The sequence below is a fragment of the Nuphar pumila genome, chromosome 7, assembly GCF_984573655.1.
Source record: "Nuphar pumila chromosome 7, dmNupPumi1.hap1.1, whole genome shotgun sequence".
Taxonomy (NCBI): Eukaryota; Viridiplantae; Streptophyta; class Magnoliopsida; order Nymphaeales; family Nymphaeaceae; genus Nuphar; species Nuphar pumila.
In genome coordinates, this window is record NC_143255.1 from 131,091,524 (window position 1) to 131,114,525 (window position 23,002).

General features: G+C 39.4%; 1 protein-coding gene across 1 annotated transcript; it reads right to left on the minus strand.

Annotated features, from left to right (window-relative positions):
- Positions 1–519: 519 nt before the first annotated feature.
- Positions 520–22,658, minus strand: LOC149833566 (putative casein kinase II subunit beta-4). The gene is made up of 5 exons (XM_090013458.1): positions 22,445–22,658; positions 21,554–21,775; positions 1,753–1,858; positions 1,505–1,683; positions 520–902 (listed from the first exon to the last, which is right to left on the minus strand). The coding sequence occupies exons 1-5, from the start codon at positions 22,656–22,658 to the stop codon at positions 766–768; spliced, it is 858 nt and encodes a 285-aa protein (XP_089869584.1). The 3' UTR covers positions 520–765.
- Positions 22,659–23,002: the final 344 nt, after the last annotated feature.

Here is a 23,002-nt window from a genome sequence, read left to right on the forward strand (position 1 = left end):
TTAAAAAAATTTAAGACATTTCAAAATACGTGTCATTTTTTATGTACAGAACGATCATTTTTCGTATATTATATTTCTTGTCTTTTTTCGTTCTTTAAAACATAGTTTCTTATTCTTATAGATTTTGAACATCCTCTTTCGACCACCAAGTTTCTTTATGCATATAAGGTAGCCGGCCTTCATATAAGTGCCAAAAGGAACACATGTTTTACCTCAGATGAGCAAGTATTTACAAAACCATTGGGAGCGATCCTTCAAAATTAAGTATACATGATAATAAAAGCTTTGCCTCTTGAACACAAAAGGGAAAAGACCAAAGCATTTGCAGAAACTTGGTGATTTATTAACACAGCAATATAATATCCAAGGGCATCATAACAGGTACATATCAATGATTCTAGCTGCTTCAATCCTACAGCGCCAACTACTACCTGAGATCTTTACAGAAATATCACAATGGTTTATCAGCTAAAGCTCATGCCTCATTGTGGCAATTTTCCGAGCATAACAAGGTTAGTAGTCATAACCAGATGGCCAAATTATTAGAGAGAGGAAAACAAAAAAAGAGGTGGAAGAGAACAAAGTTATATGGTGCCTTTACGACAAAGGATAGGCAGAATATGTTATACTTAGAAGCAGATTCATATGGCTTCTAGTTGTACAACATAAATCTAAGCATGCAGAGGCAGTCTCCCTTCACGGGCTACTAAACTGACTCATAAGAGGTCAAATCTGTCCTTACAAAAAGGGAAAAGAAAAAAAAAATCATCTGGAACCGTTGTGCAGCTTGAACCCAAAAACCCTGGGCGTGTAAGTTTGAACAGGTGGTGCTAGCTTTGCAGAAGGATAAGCCATCAAATACAAGTGTGGGAATGTGGTCCCAAGGTAAGCCCCATCCATCTCTAGATGGCAGTTAGGCAATGCAATATCAAACCAGAAGAGTTTGAAGAAATGATTATCTTGTAGTCACAGAGCGCTGCAGTATGTCTTAGTACCAGAAGATGCACAACACAACTAGCAAAACAATGAAAACCAGATAAAATTTTCGAAAAGCTGGAACAAACTACCATTTTGTTCACATGACACTGGGTTGATGTACATACAAGAAATTAAACTTTTTCAACTCTTTCATGGATCATATACACAACCTCAATGGCATAAAACTAAAGCTTAAAAAGAAGCCGTATGAAAGTACGAACTTCCATAGTAGGAAAACTATTAGGCTGACTACCAACGGGGCTCCGCATGGTTGGCAGGAGCTGTCAGTGCACGTCTCCTTGTGGTGGGACGTTGCTGGCTCAAAACCCAGTGGTACATTGAATAATAACTAGTGGGGTCTGACTAACCCCAGCTTGCCTTTCAAAAAAAAAATCAAAACTACTAGGCTGACTCCATAGGGAGGAAATCCAGGTGGGCTTGGACAAAACTCTTTTTGAAACAGACGAGAATAGAACAATTTAGCAAAAGGAAATAACAAGAAAGGACTTTGCTTCCAAAAGGATACTGCTCTGGTATTTGGACCTTGGGAAGTACAGATCTTCACACTTTGGGCAGTAGATATTCAGACAGCCATTATGGGGAATGTCTGATGGACCAACAAGAAGGCAAGGGTGTCCTCCACAATAAACTCGAGGGCATCTCCCAAAATCAGCGCTCTTGTACTTCTCATGCTGAAGTAGTAACCTGAAATGCATTAGTAACAGGGCCACCTCAAAAATTATATCATTCATTAATCAAAGAAAGAAGCTAAACATTGCACTTAAACCCTTGCTTTTAAGAATATAGCGTGCATGAATAAGACCATAAAATAGCTCGGCTGCACATTCAATCTCATGGTGTTCTTCATCATCCAGCTCGCCTGAAGCAATTACAGTGTATCGTGTTAAAGGCAAAACAGTATCATGAATGGTAATGAACCTTAAACTTGTCTACAACAACAACAACAAACAACAACAACTACGCCTTCATCCCAAAACAACGATATGAACCAAAAAAGAAAATCATTCTAGGTCTTCCACATGAATCCTTCTCCTCCAATCATTTCTATCCAATGCCATGTCCTCGGTGAGGTTCAAAGCATTCATATCCTATACTATCATCTCCATCCAAGTCTTCTTAGGCCTACCCCGACCTCTTTTAACAAATATATTTTCCCATTTCTCCATCCTTCTAACTGGAGCACCATTAGGCCTTCGCCAAATATGTCCAAACCACCGTAAAAGATTCTCTCTCATCTTATTTTCAATAGATGCAACGCCTACCTTCTTAAGTATCTCCTCGTTTCGAATCTTATCTCTTATTGTATTTCCACACATCCATCTAAGCATACACATCTCAGCTACACTCATTTTTTGAATATGATGTCTCTTGGCAGCCCAACATTCCGTATCATATAGTAAAGCGGGCCTAATTGTCGTCCTATAAAACTTTCCCTTCAACCGCAATGGCATTCTACGATCGCACAACACTCCAGTTGCACTTTTTCATTTCATCCACTCAACCTTTATCCTATGATTTACATCTCCATCAATTTCTCCATACTTTTGAATGATAGATCCCAAATATTTGAAACAGTCATCCACCGGCATTTCTTGCTTACCAAGCTTCACTACACTCCCATCACTACTTCGTTGCTTACTAAACCGACATTCCATATATTCTGTCTTACTCTTACTCAACATAAAACCTCTTGCTTCCAATGTCTGTCTCCATAATTCTAACTTAGCATTAATTCCAGCTCTAGACTCATCAATCAAAACAATATCATCAACAAACAACATATATCACGACACATTTTCTTGAATTGATCTCATAAGCTCATCCATCACTATAGCAAATAGGAAAGGGCTTAATGCAGATCCTTGATGTAACCCAACCGTTATAGGAAAATTGGTTGTCACCCCTCCACAAGTGCGGACATTAGTTACTGCTCCTTCGTACATATCTTTAAGTATACTAATGTACCTGAAAAAAACACCTTTCTTCATCATTGTCCACCAGAGAACATCCTTAGGCACTCTATTGTATGCCTTCTCCAAATCACTAAAAACCATATGCAAATCTTTGTTCCTCTTTCTATATCTCTCAATAAGTTGTCTAAGAAGATGTATAGCTTCCATAGTTGATCTTTCAGGCATAAAACCAAATTGATTCTCCGATATAATGACCACCTTCCTCAACCTATATTCAATCACCCTCTCCTAAAGTTTCACAGTATGACTCATGAGTTTTATATCACGATAGTTTGTGCAATCTTGTATATCACTCTTATTCTTATATAGACGCACCAAAGTACTCTTCCTCCACTCATTAGGCATCATATTTATCCGTCAAATCTTGCTAAAAAGATTTGTCAACCATTCTAAACCTTTCTCACCCAAGCATTTTCAAGCCCCGATAGGTATACCATCTGAGCCAACTGCCATTTTTTATTTCATTTTCTTCAAAGCCTCTGCAATTTCTTTCTTTTGAATCTTGCGCATGAAGTCACGATTCATCTCATGAAAAGGAATGGAGAAGTCTCCAAGATCCTGAGCATGACTTCCATTAAATAGCTTATCAAAATAATCTTTCCATCTCTCCTTAATCTCCTCATCTTTAACTAAAACCTTTTGCGTTTTATCTTTGATACATATAATCATACCCAGATCCTTCGATTTCCTATCTCTCATCTTTGCAAGCCTATAAATATCTTTCTCGCCCTCTTTGGTATTTAACTTGTCATAAACCTCCTTATATACCTTATCCCTCGCGTTTCGAACTCTCTTTTAGCTTCCTTCTTTGTTATCATATACTTCTTCAAATTCTCATTATCACGACTCTTACTCTTTTAACCTTAATACCTAATTTGACATCCTCGTTCCACCATGATGTATCCTTACCTAGCGGTGCACCGCCTTTAGACTCACCCAATACCTCCTTAGCCACCTTTCTCATGCCACCCGCTATCTTATTCCACATTGATTCTGAATCCTCCTCGAGACACCAATCAGCTTCCTTAACTACCTGCTCTACAAACATTCTTTGTTTAGCTCCTTTCAGTGTCCACTACTTAAATTATAGGATCTATCCTATGTCTATCCCTTTTGCGGCATTTTTTAATTCTAAGATCTAAAATTAAGACTCTATGTTGTGTAGCTACACTTTCTCCTGGTATAACCTTACAATCGATGCAACAACCCCTATCTCTCTTTCTAAGTAGGAAAAAATCTATCTGACTCGTATTAACCCCACTTTTAAATGTTACTAGGTGAGACTCCCTCTTCCTAAACCAAGTGTTTGCTAAGATCATATCATAGGACAAACAAAAATCTAAAATTCTTTCTCCACTTTCGTTTCTTTCTCCTATACCATAGCCTCCGTGGATACTCTCAAATCCATCCCTACTAATGCCTACATGTCCATTAAGGTCACCGCCGATGAAAAGCTTTTCTCCATAAAATATCCCTTATACTACTCCATCTAAATCTTCCCAAAATTCATGCTTAATGGAATCATCTAAACCTACTTGAGTTACATAAACACTAATAATATTAATAATATCCATACCTAATACTAATTTAATAAGTAAAATCCTATCACCCTTCCTACGGACCTCAACTACATTATCTATAAATTCACGACTAATAACAATCCCTACTCCATTCTTATTACTATTTATTTATGTATACCAAATCTTATATTCCCAAGGTTCTATCACTTTTGCTTTCTCACCTACCCATTTGGCCTCTTGTAGACATAAAATATTCATCTTTCTCCTACACATAACATCTACTAACTCTACAAACTTACCAGTTAAAGACTCTATGTTCCAAGTGGCTAACCTAATTTTATGGTCTTGAACTATCTTCTTTACCCCCACCCGTCCAACAAAGTGAGGGAACCCTTGCCTATTTGACACCACACTCGGGCGCCGGTGTGACGCGTAGCAACCCTTGCCCATTTATCACTGCCTCTGGGCCTATAGAGTACAATGCGTCGCTCAGTAGAGAACGCCCCAACGAAACTTGTCTATTAGCCAACAAAAATATGTACATTTAAGAGTAATAAGAGAAACTGAGCAAGATGCTTTTCAAGATGAAAAGATCCCATAAATGTGAAAATGACAAGAATTGTGTCATATATAAGCAAAACTATGAACCAAGAACGCTAACACGTAGAAGGTCAATAAAATCAAAGTCCAATTTCCATAAATGTGGAAATTACAAGAAGTGTCCTATATACAAACCAAACTATGAGCCAGAAAGATTTTAACACGTAGAAGATTTAATAAAAGTATATCAGCTAGTTATGCAGCTACATAGCATTATGGAACCCACCAAAAGAGAAATGGAATGGTTGCTTATCAACAATTAATAACAGATATTGCAGAACATCGTTAAAGTAATAGATGCAAAACTTAAACTCATATAATACCTAAAAAGTTAGAAGGAAATATCAATTTTACATTTCGCCCTATCCAAGAGCTAGTACTAATGAATAGGAAACAAAAAAGATATGCATTAAATTAGAAATGATAACTATTTTCACTTAAATGTGTTTTTAGAACAATGCTGTTATCAACTTCAATAGAACATGTCAACAGCACGGAGGTATGAGGATAAATGAGGAAACTGAAATGAAGACTAAAAGGAAAAACTAGACAATTATGGACTGTGATTAAAATAGACTCAGAACATCATAGCTTTCCATTTTTTTCCCTGTTGAAAGGGGAAAGATATACCATAGTTGTCAGATAATATCATATTTCTGCCACTATTATTGGAATTTGATCTTAGGTGCACTGAGGATGAGATCTCACAATTCTCCTTATTCTGACAAGGTAGTAGTTGAATTTAAGAACCAAACCACGAGTTCCCTAAAATAGTCTTTGCATTTTTCTTCTCCGTTGTGCTTTATCCTCTGAACTCAGTAGTGCAACAAAAAGTGGCCACATTCAAATATTGGATCCCTTCTCAAAGAAAATTATAGGAAAAAGGGAAATAGCAAAAGAATATGGAATCCCCAAAAAAATGCATGCCTACACCATTCAATTCAACATAATCCTGTCTCATTACGGTTTCAGAAGCACTTATTTTGTGATTAAAACCATCTACAATCAACAGGACTCGAAATGGACATGTTAAATGATAAAAGAGAAGATAAGTTATTTCTGAAGAAAAATCAGAATCAACAATCACAAATTAGGACATCAGCACTATGAGTTATTTCCAAGCTAGACAGTGGTTCAAACCCTTTTGTGAACCAACAGTGCACCTCTATCTTATAGGCTGCTGTTCATCATCAGTTTCACACTGATACTCCATATGCTGTATATTAAAGAAAATTGTTCTCATTCTTCGAGAAACAAAAAAGAATATATATGGAATATCTATAGTGAATACAAAAAAATTAAATTTGTCCAATCTTTAGTTCCCTTGAGGAATGTCAAAAGATTCAGGATGCACCCAAGTATCAGAAGAATGTGGGATTAAATGTGATATTCTTTATGAAGTAAAATGCAACACCCAGCTAATCCCACTTGGTCGGATAAGTTGGTGAAAGAAGCACCTTCTAACATCATGATGAGGACTGCTGCTACATGATTCTGAGTACAATATCTTGTCTGTAGAACACTCTTTTACGACTTCTAAGTGATACCAAGCTGATCTGCTTCAGAGTTTTCCATTATGGCACACAATGGAAAATATTAGAAACTAACAACTAACTGGCCAACTCCGCCTGTGTATAACTGTTTAGTTATACACTGCCGGTCCCAAGCCCGGATAAAGGAGGAGGGTTGCGGTAGGCCGGTGACAGCCAGCATAAAAACTTTGTCATACCCTATGAATATGAACCAATATGAGAATTTCGTTGGGGCGTTCCCTACTGAGCGATGCGATGTACTCTATAAGCCCGGAGGCAGTGATAAATGGACAAAGGTTGCTAGGTCGTCGTCCGAAAGCGACGCGTCACACCGGCGCCCGGGTTTGGTGTCAAATAGGCAAGGGTTCCCTCACTTTGTTGGACGGGTGGGGGTAAAGAAGTTAGTCCAAAACCATAAAATTAGGTTAGCCACTTGGAACATAGGATCTTTAACTGGTAAGTTGGTAGAGTTAGTAGATGTTACGTGTAGGAGAAAGATTGATATTTTATGTCTACATGAGACCAAATGGGTAGGTGAGAAGATAAAAAACGATAGAACCTTAGGGATATAATATTTGGTATACAGGAATAAATAGAAATAGGAATGGAGTAGGGATTGTTATGAGTCGTGAGTTTATAGATAATGTAGTTGAGGTCCGTAGGAAGGGTGATAGGATTTTACTTATTAAATTAGTATTAGGTACGTATATTATTAATATTATTAGTGTTTATGCACCTCAAGTAGGTTTAGATGATTCTATTAAGCGTCAATTTTGGGAAGATTGAGATGAAGCAGTACAAGGGATATCTTATGGAGAAAAGTTTTTCATCGGCGGTGACCTTAATGGACATGTAGGCATTAGTAGGGATGGATTTGAAAGTATCCATAGAGGCTATGGTATAGGAGAAAGAAACAAAAGTGAAGAAAGGATTTTAGATTTTAGTTTGTCCTATGATATGATCTTAGCAAACACTTGGTTTAGGAAGAGGGAGTCTCACCTAATAACATTTAAAAGTGGGGTTAATACGAGTCAGATAGATTTTTTCCTACTTAGAAAGAGAGATAGGGGTTGTTGCATCGATTGTAAGGTTATACCGGGAGAAAGTGTAGTTACACAACATAGAGTCTTAATTTTAGATCTTAGAATTAGACAATGCCGCAAAAGGGATAGACATATGATAGATCATAGAATTAAGTGGTTGGCACTTAAATGAGCTAAACAATGAATGTTTGTAGAGCAGGTAGTTAAGGAGGTTAATTGGTGTCTCGAGGAGGATTTAGAATCAATGTGGAATAAGATAGCGGGTGGCATGAGAAAGGTGGCTAAGGAGGTATTGGGTGAGTCTAAAGGCGGTGCACCACTAGGTAAGGATACATCATGGTGGAACGAGGATGTCAAATTAGCTATTAAGGTTAAAAGAGAGTGTTATAGAAATCTAAGTAAGAGTCGTGATAATGAGAATTTGGAGAAGTATATGATAGCAAAGAAGAAAGCTTAAAAAGTAGTTTCAAATGCGAAGGATAAGGTATATAAGGAGGTTTATGACAAGTTGGATACCAAAGAGGGCGAGAAGGATATTTATAGGCTTTCTAAGATGAGAGATAGGAAATCGAGGGATCTGGGTATGGTTAGATGTATCAAAGATGAAACACAAAGGGTTTTAGTCAAAGATGAGGAGATTAAAGAGAGATGGAAAGATTATTTTGATAAGCTATTTAATGGAAGTCATGCTCAGGATCTTGGAGACTTCTCCATTCCTTTTCATGAGATGAATCGTGACTTCATGCGCAAGATTCAAAAGAAAGAAATTGCAAAGGCTTTGAAGAAAATGAAATCAAGAAGGGCAGTTGGCCCAGATGGTATACCTATCGAGGCTTGGAAATGCTTGGGAGAGAAAGGTTTAGAATGGTTGACAAATCTTTTTAACAAGATTTGGCGGACAAATAAGATGCCTAATGAATGGAGGAAGAGTACTTTGGTGCCTCTATATAAGAATAAGGGTGATATACAAGATTGCACAAACTATCGTGGTATAAAACTCATGAGTCATACTATGTGTAATACCCGTAAAAATTCGATGAGTAGTTTTATCCATTTGGACCCGAGATCTGTTACCCAGATCCAAAAAGGGAATATATATATATGTATAATAACAATATTTAATAAATAAATAAAAGTATTTTTAAGAGAATAAAATTAGTATAATTTTTTTTTAATTATTTGGGGTTGGATCCATGGTTGGACCTAAATGGATCCAACATATGGACCCAAAATCCGGTACGGATCCACATTCATTGTGGATCTAGCACTAAAGGGGCTAACCCGGATCCACACAAAAGGTGGATCCGGCATAGCGGGTCGCGGGACCCGACCCGCACCCTGTAAAGTGAAAAAAAAGGAGCCTGATAAGGGGCTGCCCGATAAAAGGGGTGTGTTAGGGTTCAAAACCCTAACACTTCCAAACTCGTAAGAGGGGAGGTGAGGTATGCGCAGCCCCTGGAGGTGAGGGTAACAACCCTCCCTTTTCGGGCTCCCCTCTACAAAAAGGAGCAGCGAAACCCTCTCTCTCTCTCTCTCTCTCTCTCTCTCTCTCTCTCTCTCGTTTTTGCGCGCGACTGCAAGGTCACCAGGGCCGGCCGGCCGACCACTCCTTCGTTGTAGCAGCAACCACCTCGCCGGAAAAAGGTAGGGGTTACTGTTTCTTTTCTTGTTTTAGTGTGTCCGGTGTCCAAGCATTGATGGGGTTACAGTGAGGCACTAAATCGATTGAAAGAAAAGGGGGTTTTCGAATAATGAAAGGGGGATTTGGGTTTATTAAATCTAAATGGGTTCGGGTTTTCAGATTTATGCTACGGGGTGGAGTTTAATGGCTATCGGGAACCCCAAATTGGCAGAATTGGGGATTTCGGCTACTGTGAAAACCCAAATGATATTGGGGTTTTCGTAAAATGGCGAGAGGTTCCGATTCATGAATTTTCAGATTTATGCTAATAGGGTTTATACTACTCTTAACCCCAAATACCCGAGTTGGGGGTTTCTGATTTTTGGACAGCGGTGTTAGGAACGAACTACATTGGGGGTTTGTGTTGCCGTGAATCCCCAAACCAAAATTTAGAGGTATCGGCTGCTATGAACCCAAATAAAGAAAAAAATATGTCTACAGGGTTTTCAATAGACTGTTTATATAATACGTCCAATGAAAAACAAAAAATTATATTAGTTTATGTGTACATCAGTTTAATTTGCAAAAAAAATGACACTTGGTCTCTGCATGTTATTTACACTTTTTACTTCCTGTGCGAGTCACAAAATAGAAATTTGTGTTGTTGGGGTTCACATTGGCAAATTCTTCTGCAAGTAGATACTAAGGCAGAAATCATGGACTGAGTGTTTTTCGGTGAAGTCCACGAGCAAAACTTACGTTTTTGCATTTTACCTTAACTCTGAAAATGTTTGTATTTGGCATCCATGTATCAGTGGTTCTATATCTCAAATTCATACCTTCCTGAGAGTGTATTTCTTTTCCTATTTAATCCATAATTGAAACGGTCTACAACACTTGAATATGATAAATGATAGATTATGTTTTCTTTTTATTGCTATGATCTATGGAATCACAATCTGCATATTCTGATGAGTATGTCCTAGAGTTTTCTTTTTTTCTTTTCATAAAGACATGCCTTAGCAAATAGGTTTTGTTTCTTCTTTCATATTATATCTGCTATGCGGACTCACTACACCCGATATGCTCAAAGACCATAATCTCTAACTGATAGTAGGATTTTGGTGATTTTTGGTAGGGATAGAAATAAATAGGTACTTCATAAGTTAGTCATGATTTGGAAATTTTCATTTTTTGTGTTGACTGTGTGGGATTATGATTGACAGCTTTTTTTCTATGACATAAACATTCTAGAATTTTGATTGAACCACTACAACCGTGAATGGCTTAAGATATACAATGTCAGATGCCTAACTAGAATTAAAAGATTTAATGCAAATGGTAGAATTGCATGTGTAATGAAAATCAGCAAATTACTATGCTTGTTTTAAAAAAAATACTATGGTACCTTAAATGGTAAATGAGCAAGTTAATTACTGCTATTCCCTCCCGCTGAGTGGGTGTCTAGGAAATCTTGCCTAATGGGCAATATTCATTGAATACCCGATGCGGGTACTTGGGTCGTTAACTTGGGTGCAAGGGAAATAAAGCTATTGAGAAACTTTCGGTTTTTGGCACAGGTCAGTGTCTAAGCATGTATAGGACATACATAAGTTAATTCAATGTTAACAAATTTATGTTGATAACTCTATCGGTTATTATATACATACATTTGAGTTTGTGAATATTTAATGGCACGTGTTAGCATGCTTTATAGTTTGTAACATGTGAGGTATTTGGTGCTTGTTAACATATTACTGCAAAGTTGGTTTTGGAAAGTGCATACATGAAATCAATGTGTGTTTAGCATGGAAAATCTTGCATAAATGTTCTCATATACTTATGAATTATGGACGAATGCATGTGTGTTAAGTGGTTACATGAAAGCACTTGCACATGGATGGTGAACACTTGCATATGACTGTGGAAGCTCACGCACATTGTTAAAATGGTATGGATGAATGTGCATTTGGAATCATGTTGGTATTATTGCATACGTTGCAAGTCGTTATGATTTTTGCATATGATGCATCGATGATCTAAATGAATCATCGTTGGGCCTGGAGAGCCTTGGGCTTTGGGTTGTTCTTTCTTCAATTGTTTAAATGCATCGCAAAAATCACATTTTATCTTTATTGCATTGTTCTATGTGTTTCCATGGGCGGGATTCCCGTGATGGTTCTCGCAGGGGTGGATGCGAGTGTAAAATCCCATTTTAAAAAAAAAAAAAAATCTGTTTGGACCCAGGCCGGGTCGGGTCCGGACCCGACCCGGGCCCCTTTTTATTTTAGGGTTTTAAGTAACCCGACGCAGGGTCCCGAGCGCCGCACCCCCCCTCTTCTCCCCCTTCATTTTCGGGTTGATTGGGGAAACCCACCGAGGTTTCCCCTTTCATCACCCCCCCCCCCGAGCTCTTTATGAGCATTGCTGGAGGGCGAGGGGAGGCAAGCCTCCCCTCTCGAGCTTCCTTCCCCGTGCCGGTCTCCTTCCCTGCTGCGCCCGCCGCCGACGCCGGGAACCACCCCCCCAGACCTCGCATCGGAAACCCCCCGCTCTGGCTCCGCGGCCCGAGCCTCGTATCATCTACACGCGTAGACGCACGCAGCTGCACGACATCCCGAGGTAGGGGAAAGTCGCACGATGGATTTGTAAGAATGAAATAAAATTATAAGGATTTTGTGATAGAATAGTTTATTTGGCATGCATTCTCACTCGTAGAATTTCCTAACTGGTGATTGTTTGTGTTGTGTTTCTGCATCTGTATTCTTTTGAAATTTCATACTTATTGTTGAAGCTCTACGAGTAGACTCATTGCTAGAAAGACCTTATTCCTGTATGTTCGCCTGGCTCACTGTTATAAGTTACTATAAATGCCTTATTGATTATTGCCTGATGAATCTTGGAGGTGACTTCTTGATTCTTAGTATTCGAGCATGCCAAGCATAATACAGACATTTATAAAACCTCGTGATAGGCTATCTATCGAGAACCCACAAAGTTACTTTGGTAATTAGACCTGAAGAAAAATATGATACAATAGTACGGGAGGTCATTCAGTACCTCAAAGTGATTAAGAAATTCCTTATTGATATCCATGAGATGATACCGGCCTCCGCAGGCCCCTCTGCTCAGAGAGCAATTCAGGTTATGTATGAACCAAAAGAATCATAAACCATTATGCTGCCCTCTCATCGTAGTTGTACCTCTGGGAAGGTACGATCGTACTTTTGGACAAGTACGTCCCATGTGGGTTACGATGGTGGGATGATGAGGTTGTGGCAACCTCGATGAGTGCAATTAGCAAAAGGCTGAGATCACATAAAAAGGTGACCATTCGCCTTCACAGGCAAGATGCTCGAGTGGGTCTAATAGACCAGAGCATGTAGGATGGGGCGGCGGTTAAGAAACCCCCATCGTACCCATTCGATCTTCACGGTTCATCAAGGGAGAGGATGGATGGTACAAAGACTCTGATGGACAGGTTGTTAACAACCACCCCACGAGCAAAAGACTCGATTTTCCCCAGTCATCGGAGTTAGGGGAATTGGGATTACCATAAATTATCTTAGGTGGTAACTCCCAGGCACTTCTGCAGAAGTTGGATGCATCCATGGGCCACGAATGCCTTTGGGGATTTACTCTCTTGGTCACTGACCGTCCCCTTAGGAGCGGACTCAGTCAGCCATCCGGGTTAATGAAAACACCTGACATAATAAACCCCCGGATCGGTCTCGACTGTTTCTACGTGTGAGAAATCAGATGTGGGAGTCACCTTACTATCGTAGCAAGAGATAGAGAGAGGTAAGAGGGAAGAGAGAAAAAAAATGTTGGGCGGCAATAATGTTTTCTCCCCTTTCCATTGATATTTATATGTTGTACGAGTGGTACAATACAGTACAATAGTACAATACAGTACAGTATGCTGTACAATACAGTACAATACAGTACAATAGTACAATACAGTACAGTATGCTGTACAATACAGTACAATACAGTACAGTAGTACAATACAGTACAGTATGTTGTACAAGTGGTACAATACAGTACAGAAATATATTCATTTACATATACATATTTAACAGCCTCCCTCAAGTTGAGGATGATCTTCAATCATGCTCAACTTGCCCTTAAGTAACCAAAATTGATGACTAACCAATCCTTTGGTGAAGATGTCTGCTACTTGGTCTTCTGATCTAACATACGAAGCCTCAATTTCTTCTGTTTCAATCTTTTGTCTAACAAAATGCTGATCAATCTCAATGTGCTTCGTGCGACAATGATGAATAGGGTTAAAAGAAATATTAATGGCACTTTGATTATCACATAAAAGCAGAGAGGAAGAGATAGGTTCATTCAACTCTTGAAGAAGATGTCGTACCCAAGTGACATCAGCTGTCCCTGCTGCCATTGCCCTGTACTCTGCCTCAGTGCTGGATTTAGCAATGGCCTTTTGTTTCTTACTACTCCAAGTGACAATATTTGGGCCAATAAAAACACAATATCCTGAAACCGACCTACGCTCATCAGGGTCCCCACCCCAATCTGCATCACAATATGTAAGTAAACGGTGTCCTGTAGTGAAGCTTTCATCTTTGTGATAGAGCAATCCATCTCCAATAGTCCCTTTCAGATATCTGAGAATACGCTTAATACATTCCATATGACAATCAGTGGGAGCATGCATAAACTGAGATGCTTGATTTACATCATAAGCAATGTCAGGTCTTGTAAATGTAAGATATTGCAACATACCAACAATGCGGCGATATAAAGTGGAATCATGATATAATTGGCCTTCTTTTGCACTAAACTTATGATTTAAGACAGATGGGGTGCTAAGAGGTTTACAATTAATCATACTAGTGGTGTGAAGAATGTCAAGAGTATACTTGTGTTGACTTAGAGTGAGTCGATCATCTTGTCTATCGACTTCAACTCCCAAGAAGTATCGCAATGGGCCTAAGTCCTTCATCTTGAATTTGGCCATGAGTAAAGACTTGACCAAGGCAATATGTGCATCATCACTCCCAGTGATAATGATGTCATCAACATATATAAGAACCCAAGTAGTAACATGATCATTCTTATACATAAATAAAGAATGATCAAGTATACTCTTAGAAAAGCCATGCTGCTGAATTTCCATGGAGAAACTCTCAAACCAAGACCGAGATGCCTGTTTTAAACCATAAAGAGACCTTCTCAATTTACAAACCCATGTAGCCGCATCGTGTTCACTATATCCAGGAGGTTGCTCCATATACACCTCTTCCTTCAAGTCCCCATGTAGGAACGCATTCTTGACATCCAACTGGCTAAGAGACCAACCATGCTGAAGTGCCAAAATGAGGATCACACGAATGGTGCCAATTTTGACAACAGGGCTAAAAGTTTCCTCATAATCTTGCCCATATTGTTGTGTGAATCCGCGTGCAACAAGGCGAGCTTTATATCTTTCAATGCTACCATCTGGTTTACGCTTGATCTTGTAAACCCATTTGGAACCAACAACATTTCTATCAACAGGTCGAGGAACAATATCCCATGTATGACATTCATGAAGTGCTGCCATTTCTTCGTTCATAGCTTCAACCCAAGCTCGAGAATGGGCTGCCTGATGGAAAGTAGACGGCTCTTTCTCTTTGGCCACATTGGTTAGAAACAACTGAAAGTCAAGAGAAAAATTGTTGTAACTAACCCAACGATGGATAGGATGCCTTTCACGTGTGGATCGTCGAAGAGGGGGAGCCTCGTGAGATGGAGTTGAAGGGGCTCCTCGACGGGCATAAACCAAACCTGAAAACCGTGAAGGTGCATCCTGGATGATGGAGTTGTCTGCTTCAAACTGAATTGGTTCATCAACAACAGGATCTCTGATAGAGTCATATAGCAAAGTATCACAAAGCCATGGATCATAAGTAGTTTGCTCATATACCTGAGAAGTATCACAAGTGCTGAAATGGTCATCATCAAAAACAACATTTCTAGACACCTTAATCTTACCCAAAATAGGATCATAACATCTATATCCTTTATACCCATCGGCATATCCCAGAAATCTGCACTGAACTGCTCTGTCCTGAAACTTGTTACGTAAAGAATGATCCACATGGACATAACAAATGCATCCGAAAGCATGCAAATCATCATAAGAAGGGTGAGAACCGTGAAGCAAATAATAAGGAGACTGATCTCCTAATAATTCCATAGGCAACCTGTTAATGATATGCACTGCAGTGTGAAAGGCCTCAGTCCAAAGAGAGAAAGAAATATCAATATTGTGCATCATACTTAACGCGGTTTCAACAATATGCCGATGCTTACGTTCTGCTACTCCATTCTGTTGTGGAGTGTAAGGACAAGAGGAGTTACGTGTGATGCCATGGTCCTTTAAATATTCACTAAAATCATGAGATATGTATTCTCCACCACCATCACACTGGAAATAAGTGATATTTGAATTGAAAAGGTTCTGAACAAGAGCATGGAATTGTTTGAAAAGTTTGAACACTTCAGATTTAGATTTCATAAAGTAAATCCAAGTGTAACGAGTGAAAGAGTCAAGAAATAACACATAATAACGAGAGCCAGATAGAGATGAAACAGGAGCTGGGCCCCAAACATCAGAGTGAATAATTTCAAATGGCTTGGAAGCTCTTTTATTGATACTTTGAAAGGGAAGTACATGACTCTTGCAGACATTACAACTAGGACACTTATGATCTAATTTGACTTTGGGAATAAAACCCTGAGAAGACAATTTGTCAAGGAACCCTTGACTACAATGACCTAACCGACGATGCCAAGAAACTGGCTTATTACATTGCATAACAGAAAAAGACTGACTCAAATAAGCAGGAAAAGATGGAGACACGGTAGATGACGTCTTCAAAGTCCCGGGGGCTGCTTCGAAGACGTACATGTTTCCGCGTCGTTCACCCTTAGCGAGCATCTTCTTGGTTCGAAGGTCCTTAAGACAAACAGAAGACGGAGTAAATTCCATGGATGAATTTGTTTCATCAACCAATTTAGAAACAGATAAAATGTTTTTCTCAATGGCAGGAGTGAGTAAGACATTTTTCAATGGTAGTGTAGATTGTGACAAAGAGAGAGATGCATTTCCAGTATGAGAAATAGGGTGGTGGGAACCATCTCCCGTGACAATAGTGCCAGTGCCAATATAAGGAACCATGTTGGAAAGTTTACCTGCATCAGAAGTAACATGTGCGGCTGCTCCAGAATCAATATACCAAACTCCATCATCATTCTGACGCAAATTCATGTTGTTAAATGCAGTCATCAGAATTTGTTGCACATCATGTGGCAACCCTGCACTCTGTCCCTGATCAGTACCCTGATGTGCTCGAAAATTTCCCTGCGGCTGCCCCTGAAACTGTCTAACATTCATTTGTCCAGCTCTTGGTCCTGGCCTCCCTGCCTTGTTGCGATTCTGTGGGTTGTGCCAACAATCTGCTTTCACATGGTCACGCTTGTTGCAATGGAAGCAAGTAGGGACACGGGTACCTCTAGTGGCAGGTGGAGCAGTAGGAGTAGGAAGGAGTCCTCCACGGCCCATATGAGCAGCAAGTAGACGAAATGAGGTAGACCCAGATGTAAACATGACAGGATGAGGATCATCAATAAGATGATCTTGAGTCAAACTAACTTCATACTGTAGGAGTTTGGCCTGTAAATCCTCAAAGCATGGAAGTGTAGAGGCAACCTGTAATGCAGTGCAAAACATACGATATTGGGGCCCAAGGCTTCCCAATACCTGCTGAACAACATCTCTGTCAGAAACAGGATATCCAATAGCGGCCAACTGATCAATGATAATTTTGATATCCCATAGAAATTCAGTAATGGTCTTAGTTCCCTTTCGCATAGATTGGAACTGCCATTTCAGTTGAAGTGCACGTGATTCAGAAACCTGTGAATAAGAGTGAGCAAGATGTCTCCATAGTTCTGCAGCAGTAAAATGGTCAGAGATAGTTTGTAATATACGATCAGATAACGTGGCAGTCAAATAGGCAACCACAGATTGGTCCTTCTGAAACCAAACATCATACGCAGGATTTGGAATAGCAATGCAACTCACCTTCCTATCATTACCAGTTACCTCTTGCGTAATAGTCATAGGTGGGGCGGGTGATCCCCCATCCAGATGCCCGGAAAGACCATGACTTCGGATAAACGGCAGAATTTGGCGTTTCCAAAGTAAGTAGTTATCATGAGTTAATTTGTGAGAAACAAGTTGAGAAAGAAATCCGGGGCTGATTTTAGAATCCATAAGGAAGAAGATCAAAGATGAATCAAACAACACGACAGAAATTCGTAGGTTATACGGACAGAACCGTACGGACAGAAATTTTTGAGTTTTGGAAATCACGATTTTTTAGTTAATCGTGCAGAATGTACGATTTATCAACTATATTGCAAGAAATAGATAAGAAATCACAAGAAGTTTGAGAAAAGAGGCACTTTTGAGAAATGAGGGTTCCCAAATTTGGGGAAAACAGAAATTAGGGTTGATAAAATTGGGGATAACAGAATATGTAAGAAGGAAAAGATGCACGATATGAGGAAATGAAGAAACGACGTCAAAATATAGTGATTCAACGGAGAAACAACAGAGAAAAGATGAAAAAAAAAAAACACTTTCCTTGAGAACGCCCAAAAACGCACGTCAAGGTCCTTAGGGGCCTTCCAGATGATCGTGATTACCACGCCCTTGGCTCTGATACCATGTGAGAAATCAGATGTGGGAGTCACCTTACTATCGTAGCAAGAGATAGAGAGAGAGGTAAGAAGGAAGAGAGAAAAAAAAATGTTGGGCGGCAATAATGTCTTCTCACCTTTCCATTGATATTTATATGTTGTACGAGTGGTACAATACAGTACAATAGTACAATACAGTACAGTATGCTGTACAATACAGTACAATACAGTACAATAGTACAATACAGTACAGTATGCTGTACAATACAGTACAATACAGTACAGTATGCTGTACAAGTGGTACAATACAGTACAGAAATATATTCATTTACATATACATATTTAACACTACGTTTCGCGTCTGTACGTACCCACAGGCCAGTTAATATCAGAACTTAAAGAATATATTCAGGAATAGATATAGATGACTGTGACTTACACTGCTTCTCTTTGCACTTATTACATTTGCTAGAATAGACTACAACTGCTTTAATTGCTTAAATATCATAACTGCTTATCTCATGAATGTCCTGTTTTATTTTCATTCTACTTATCTGTTCGTGCACCTACTGGTTTGTTATGAAGCTCACCCATTTCATGGGCAGGTGAGGAGTAGGACTTCACTGGCGGCCGATGGCGTAGTGCAACGTGGATCAAGATTCATTTTCTTTCTACTGGCGGCTTGGCTCTGGGACTTTTTGGAGTTTTTCTTAGATTTATTGAACTTTTGAATAAAAGGCTCATTTTGTAATAAACTGCAGATTTTAATCGATTGCCTTATTTCTTAAATTTCTTTAAGATGTTGTACATGTGAATGATGGTTTTTCAGCTAACGTACCCAGGATTGTTGACTTGTGTTCCTTTCTAAATGTCTTCCGCTGTTGTTTTTAAATATTAAACTTTAAATCTTTGAAAGGTTTTTCGATAAGGTTTTCGAAATCACAAGTCGAAATTTTGGGGCGTTACAGCGAGCCTTTTCACTTTACTTTTGCATATGGTGTTGCAAACTTAAATAATTAACTTTAATAAAAATATAATGAATTGAGGTTCCTTCTCCTGGCCACGGTTTTAGGGAGAGACCGCCACTTTACCCGGGAGTGGTGTGTTTGATACAACTGTTGTTTATGGTACCAAGAAAGTGGCACTTGTGGGCGTGGGGTATCCTTTGTGTCTCCGACATTATATGTGGACGTCTAATGTTCCGATGGATGGTGTTGTTTCCTAATATCGGTCAAGGGCTAAGTTGAAACCTAGTAATAAAATACAAATTGTGTGTTAAGTTACCCTGAGAACCTACTTGACCTCGGGGTTTGTACTTGTTTGGTGTATCTGCGACAACGGTAATTAAAAAGAGGAACTTAAATTGTATGCATTTAATAGGGCATGTATATGGAAAAGGAAGACCTTAAGAAAAGATAAAGGAATCATGCATTGCTCATAAATCGTGCATATTCATGTTATGCATTAGAACATGCATATGTTATATGTTCCTTTAATTGATATATGTATGATGGATACATGTTTAACTTCTAATGCATGTTAAATGTCTTGTTCTGCTTGATTTGTAATTCATGATATTGATTGGTGTTCGTTTATGCCTAATGAAAGTACCATGGGGTATCCATGCTTACTTGAATTATGTAATTGTCATAATTGCATTTCACTGAATTGTTGCATGAAATCGCATATGTGGTTATGGGATATTTAAATGCTGCTATTGATGTTACTTGCCTGTTAGCTTCTAATAAATTGTTAACTGTTGTAGCGTAGTCCTTTAGTTATTCTTGTCTGGGTTGAAAATCACATTCAGCACTCACACCACATACTTGACACATGATATACCTGCAAGAAAAATTACATTAATTCCTACTTAGACAGTTGTAGTCTAATTCCTATAAATTTTCAGGCGAGGCGAAGAGTTGGATTTAGGAGCGGCTGCGGGATGAGGCTTCGATCAGGATTTTGGATTTACTGTTCAAAGGATAGTGTGAGAACTCTGATCTTAATTTTCATTGATATTGAAATGAAAAAAATGTTTTGGTCTTGCTCCATCTGTAATGTTCTTGAATGCTTAGCCCTACGGTATGACTGGTTTCCGCTGTATTGAAGAAAAAAAATCCTCAAAATTTAGGTTAAGATTTCGGGGCGTTACACTATGAAACTTTGGGAGGGGGTGATTGAGTCTAGGTTGAGGAAGGTTGTCATGATATCGGAGAATCAATTTGGTTTTATGCCTGAAAGATCGGTTATGGAAGCTATACATCTTCTTAGACAACTTATTGAGAGAAATAGAGAAAGGAACAAAGATTTGCATATGGTTTTTATTGATTTGGAGAAGGCATACGATAGAGTACCAAGGGACGTTCTCTGGTGGTCAATGATGAAGAAAGGTGTTTCTCTCAAGTACATTAGTATAATTAAAGATATGTATGAAGGAGTACTAACCAATGTCCGCACTTGTGGAGGGGTGACAACCAATTTTCCTATAACGGTTGGGTTACATCAAGGATCTGCTTTAAGCCCTTTCCTATTTGCTATAGTGATGGATGAGCTTACGAGATCAATTCAAGAAAATGTGTCGAGGTGTATGTTGTTTGCTGATGATATTGTTTTGATTGATGAGTCTAGAGTTGGGGTTAATACTAAGTTAGAATTATGGAGACAACATTGGAAGCAAGAGGTTTTAAATTGAGTAAGAGTAAGACAAAATATATGGAATGTCGGTTTAGTACACAACGAATTAGTGATGGGAGTGTAGTGAAGCTTGGTGAGCAAGAAATACCGGTGGATGACTGTTTCAAATATTTGGGATCTATCATTCAAAAGTATGGAGAAATTGATGGAGATGTAAATCATAGGATAAAGGTTGGGTGGATGAAATGGAAAAGTGCAACTGGAGTGCTGTGTGATCATAGAATGCCATTGCGGTTGAAGGGAAAGTTTTATAGGACGACTATTAGGCATATGGTACGGAATGTTGGGCTGCCAAGAGACATCATATTCAAATAATAAGTGTAGTTGAGATGCGTATGCTTAGATGGATGTGTGAAAATACAATAAAAGATAAGATTCGAAACGAGGAGATACGTAGGAAGGTAGGTGTTGCATCCATTGAAAATAAGATGAGAGAGAATCGTTTACAGTGATTTGGACATATTCGGCGAAGGCCTAATGATGCTTCAGTTAGAAGGATGGAGAAATGGGAAAATATATTAGTTAAAAGAGGTCGGGGTAGGCCTAGGAAGACTTGGATGGAGATGATAGGAAAGGATGTAAATGCTTTGAACCTCACCGAGGACATGGCATTGGATAGAAATGATTGGAGGAGAAGGATTCATGTGGAAGACACGGAATGATTTTCTTTGTTGGTTCATATCGCAGACCCCAATTGTTTTGGGTTGAAGGCGTAGTAGTAGTAGTTGTTGTTGTTGTTGTTGTTGTTGAACAACTAACTGGCCGAACAAGAAATGCATAGGCAAGAGAAAACGAGGGAAAAGAAATACAAGTATGCAAGCATGAACCAGAGTGATTATGATAGAGAACTTACCGCTCATCGAGTTGTCATTATCCAAAATCATGTTAAGGGCATAGCCATAGTAAGGAATCTGTCCTGGAAGGCCGCACAAGCCAAACTCATCATGTACGTAACCCTCGTCAACTTCACAGAGAATCCCATTTCCCCTTAGCCCACAAAACCAAGTAATCCATGACGAATCATCAGCCTCAGAGGTATCGAGCTCAGTCTCCTCGCTTCCAGTATCTGAGAGTTCTTCAATAAGGGACAGAGAAAACAAAAGAAGGGGAAAACTACAGAAGCCTTCTCATAGAGTTGATAAGAGAACATGTAAATGAACAACTACCGCTCAGAATGGAACAAAGAGTGATGCAACCTTAATCAACAAGACCACCACAAAAGAACCACGTTAGCCCACCAAGATTGATAAACAGGAGCAAGGTAAGGTCTATGTAAACCACCGAGCCATGGAAAAGATATTGGTTGGAAACCAACATCTGAAACGCTGTAAGGGAATGAATTACAACTCCAAGCAAAAGTTGTCTCCAACAGATGCTAAAGATTTATAAGAATAATGACGAAAGATCATCATCGCATATTGAGATATACAGCAAGCTCAAAGCAAAGGCAAGATCATAGCGGCAAGCTTCCCCCTACAAGTTTGGCTGCGGTATACAAGAAAAAAAAATCTTTCGTCGAGTCTGCAATTTCGCGCTAAGAAGGCACACACCAAATTTGGGTAATATTAAGCCTCCACTAATCCCTCAACCAGAAAGAGTTTTGCACTCTATGGTCATCATCGTGACGCATAAATGTGAAAGCATGGGCGATTCTCGATTTCATCAGAGGAAGGGCACCTCACCCAGAAGAAGAAGAGAAAGCAGAGCATAAAGAAAGGAATAGGGGTGCCGAAAATGTACTGACCGATTGGGGAGTGGCCGTTGGTTTTGGTTTCTTTGGTCCTCGGGGCGGAGGAAGAGGCGTTCTCTGGTCGTTTCTTGGGGGCGAGCGAATCTGCAGCATTGGGGGATGACGCTTTGGTGGCAGGTCTGGGGTTCGAACCCCCACCGATGACGACGTTAAGACCGTTGGAGTTGAACCTGCCTCCAACCCGCAACGAAGAAGCATTCTTCAACATCATTATTGTCGCTGTTATCGTCACCTCACCAGCTATTGTTTTCAGCGAGCAGCAGAACGACCACCACCACCACTCCCTTATTAATTGCAAATCATTGCAAAACCCCGTCGGTGATAACGTCCGCTTCCCGCCCACTCACTCATCCCATCCACCCCAACCCCAAGACCCCACTTCCACCACCCGGCTGTCTCGCTCAAGGGTGAAAAAACGAAAGAAGCAAAAGAGAGGAAGGGGGAGGAGAAAAAAGTCACCCTGCGGATGCTGGTCGTTTGTTTTCAACACCAAACCTCAAAAACGGTAATTGATAACTCGCGCCTTTTTTCTGCTGCTCCTTTTTTGTTTAT

What these genes read in the sequence shown, in the direction of transcription:
- LOC149833566 (XM_090013458.1), bottom strand. Translation starts at nt 22,658, where the DNA reads ATGTTGAAGAATGCTTCTTCGTTGCGGGTTGGAGGCAGGTTCAACTCC. An exon ending in CAACGGCCACTCCCCAATCG is followed by an intron (nt 21,776 to 22,444) that starts GTCAGTACATTT and finishes CCCTTATTGAAG; the next exon opens with AACTCTCAGATACTGGAAGC. An exon ending in AAGGTCCAAATACCAGAGCA is followed by an intron (nt 903 to 1,504) that starts GTATCCTTTTGG and finishes ACTGCCATCTAG; the next exon opens with AGATGGATGGGGCTTACCTT.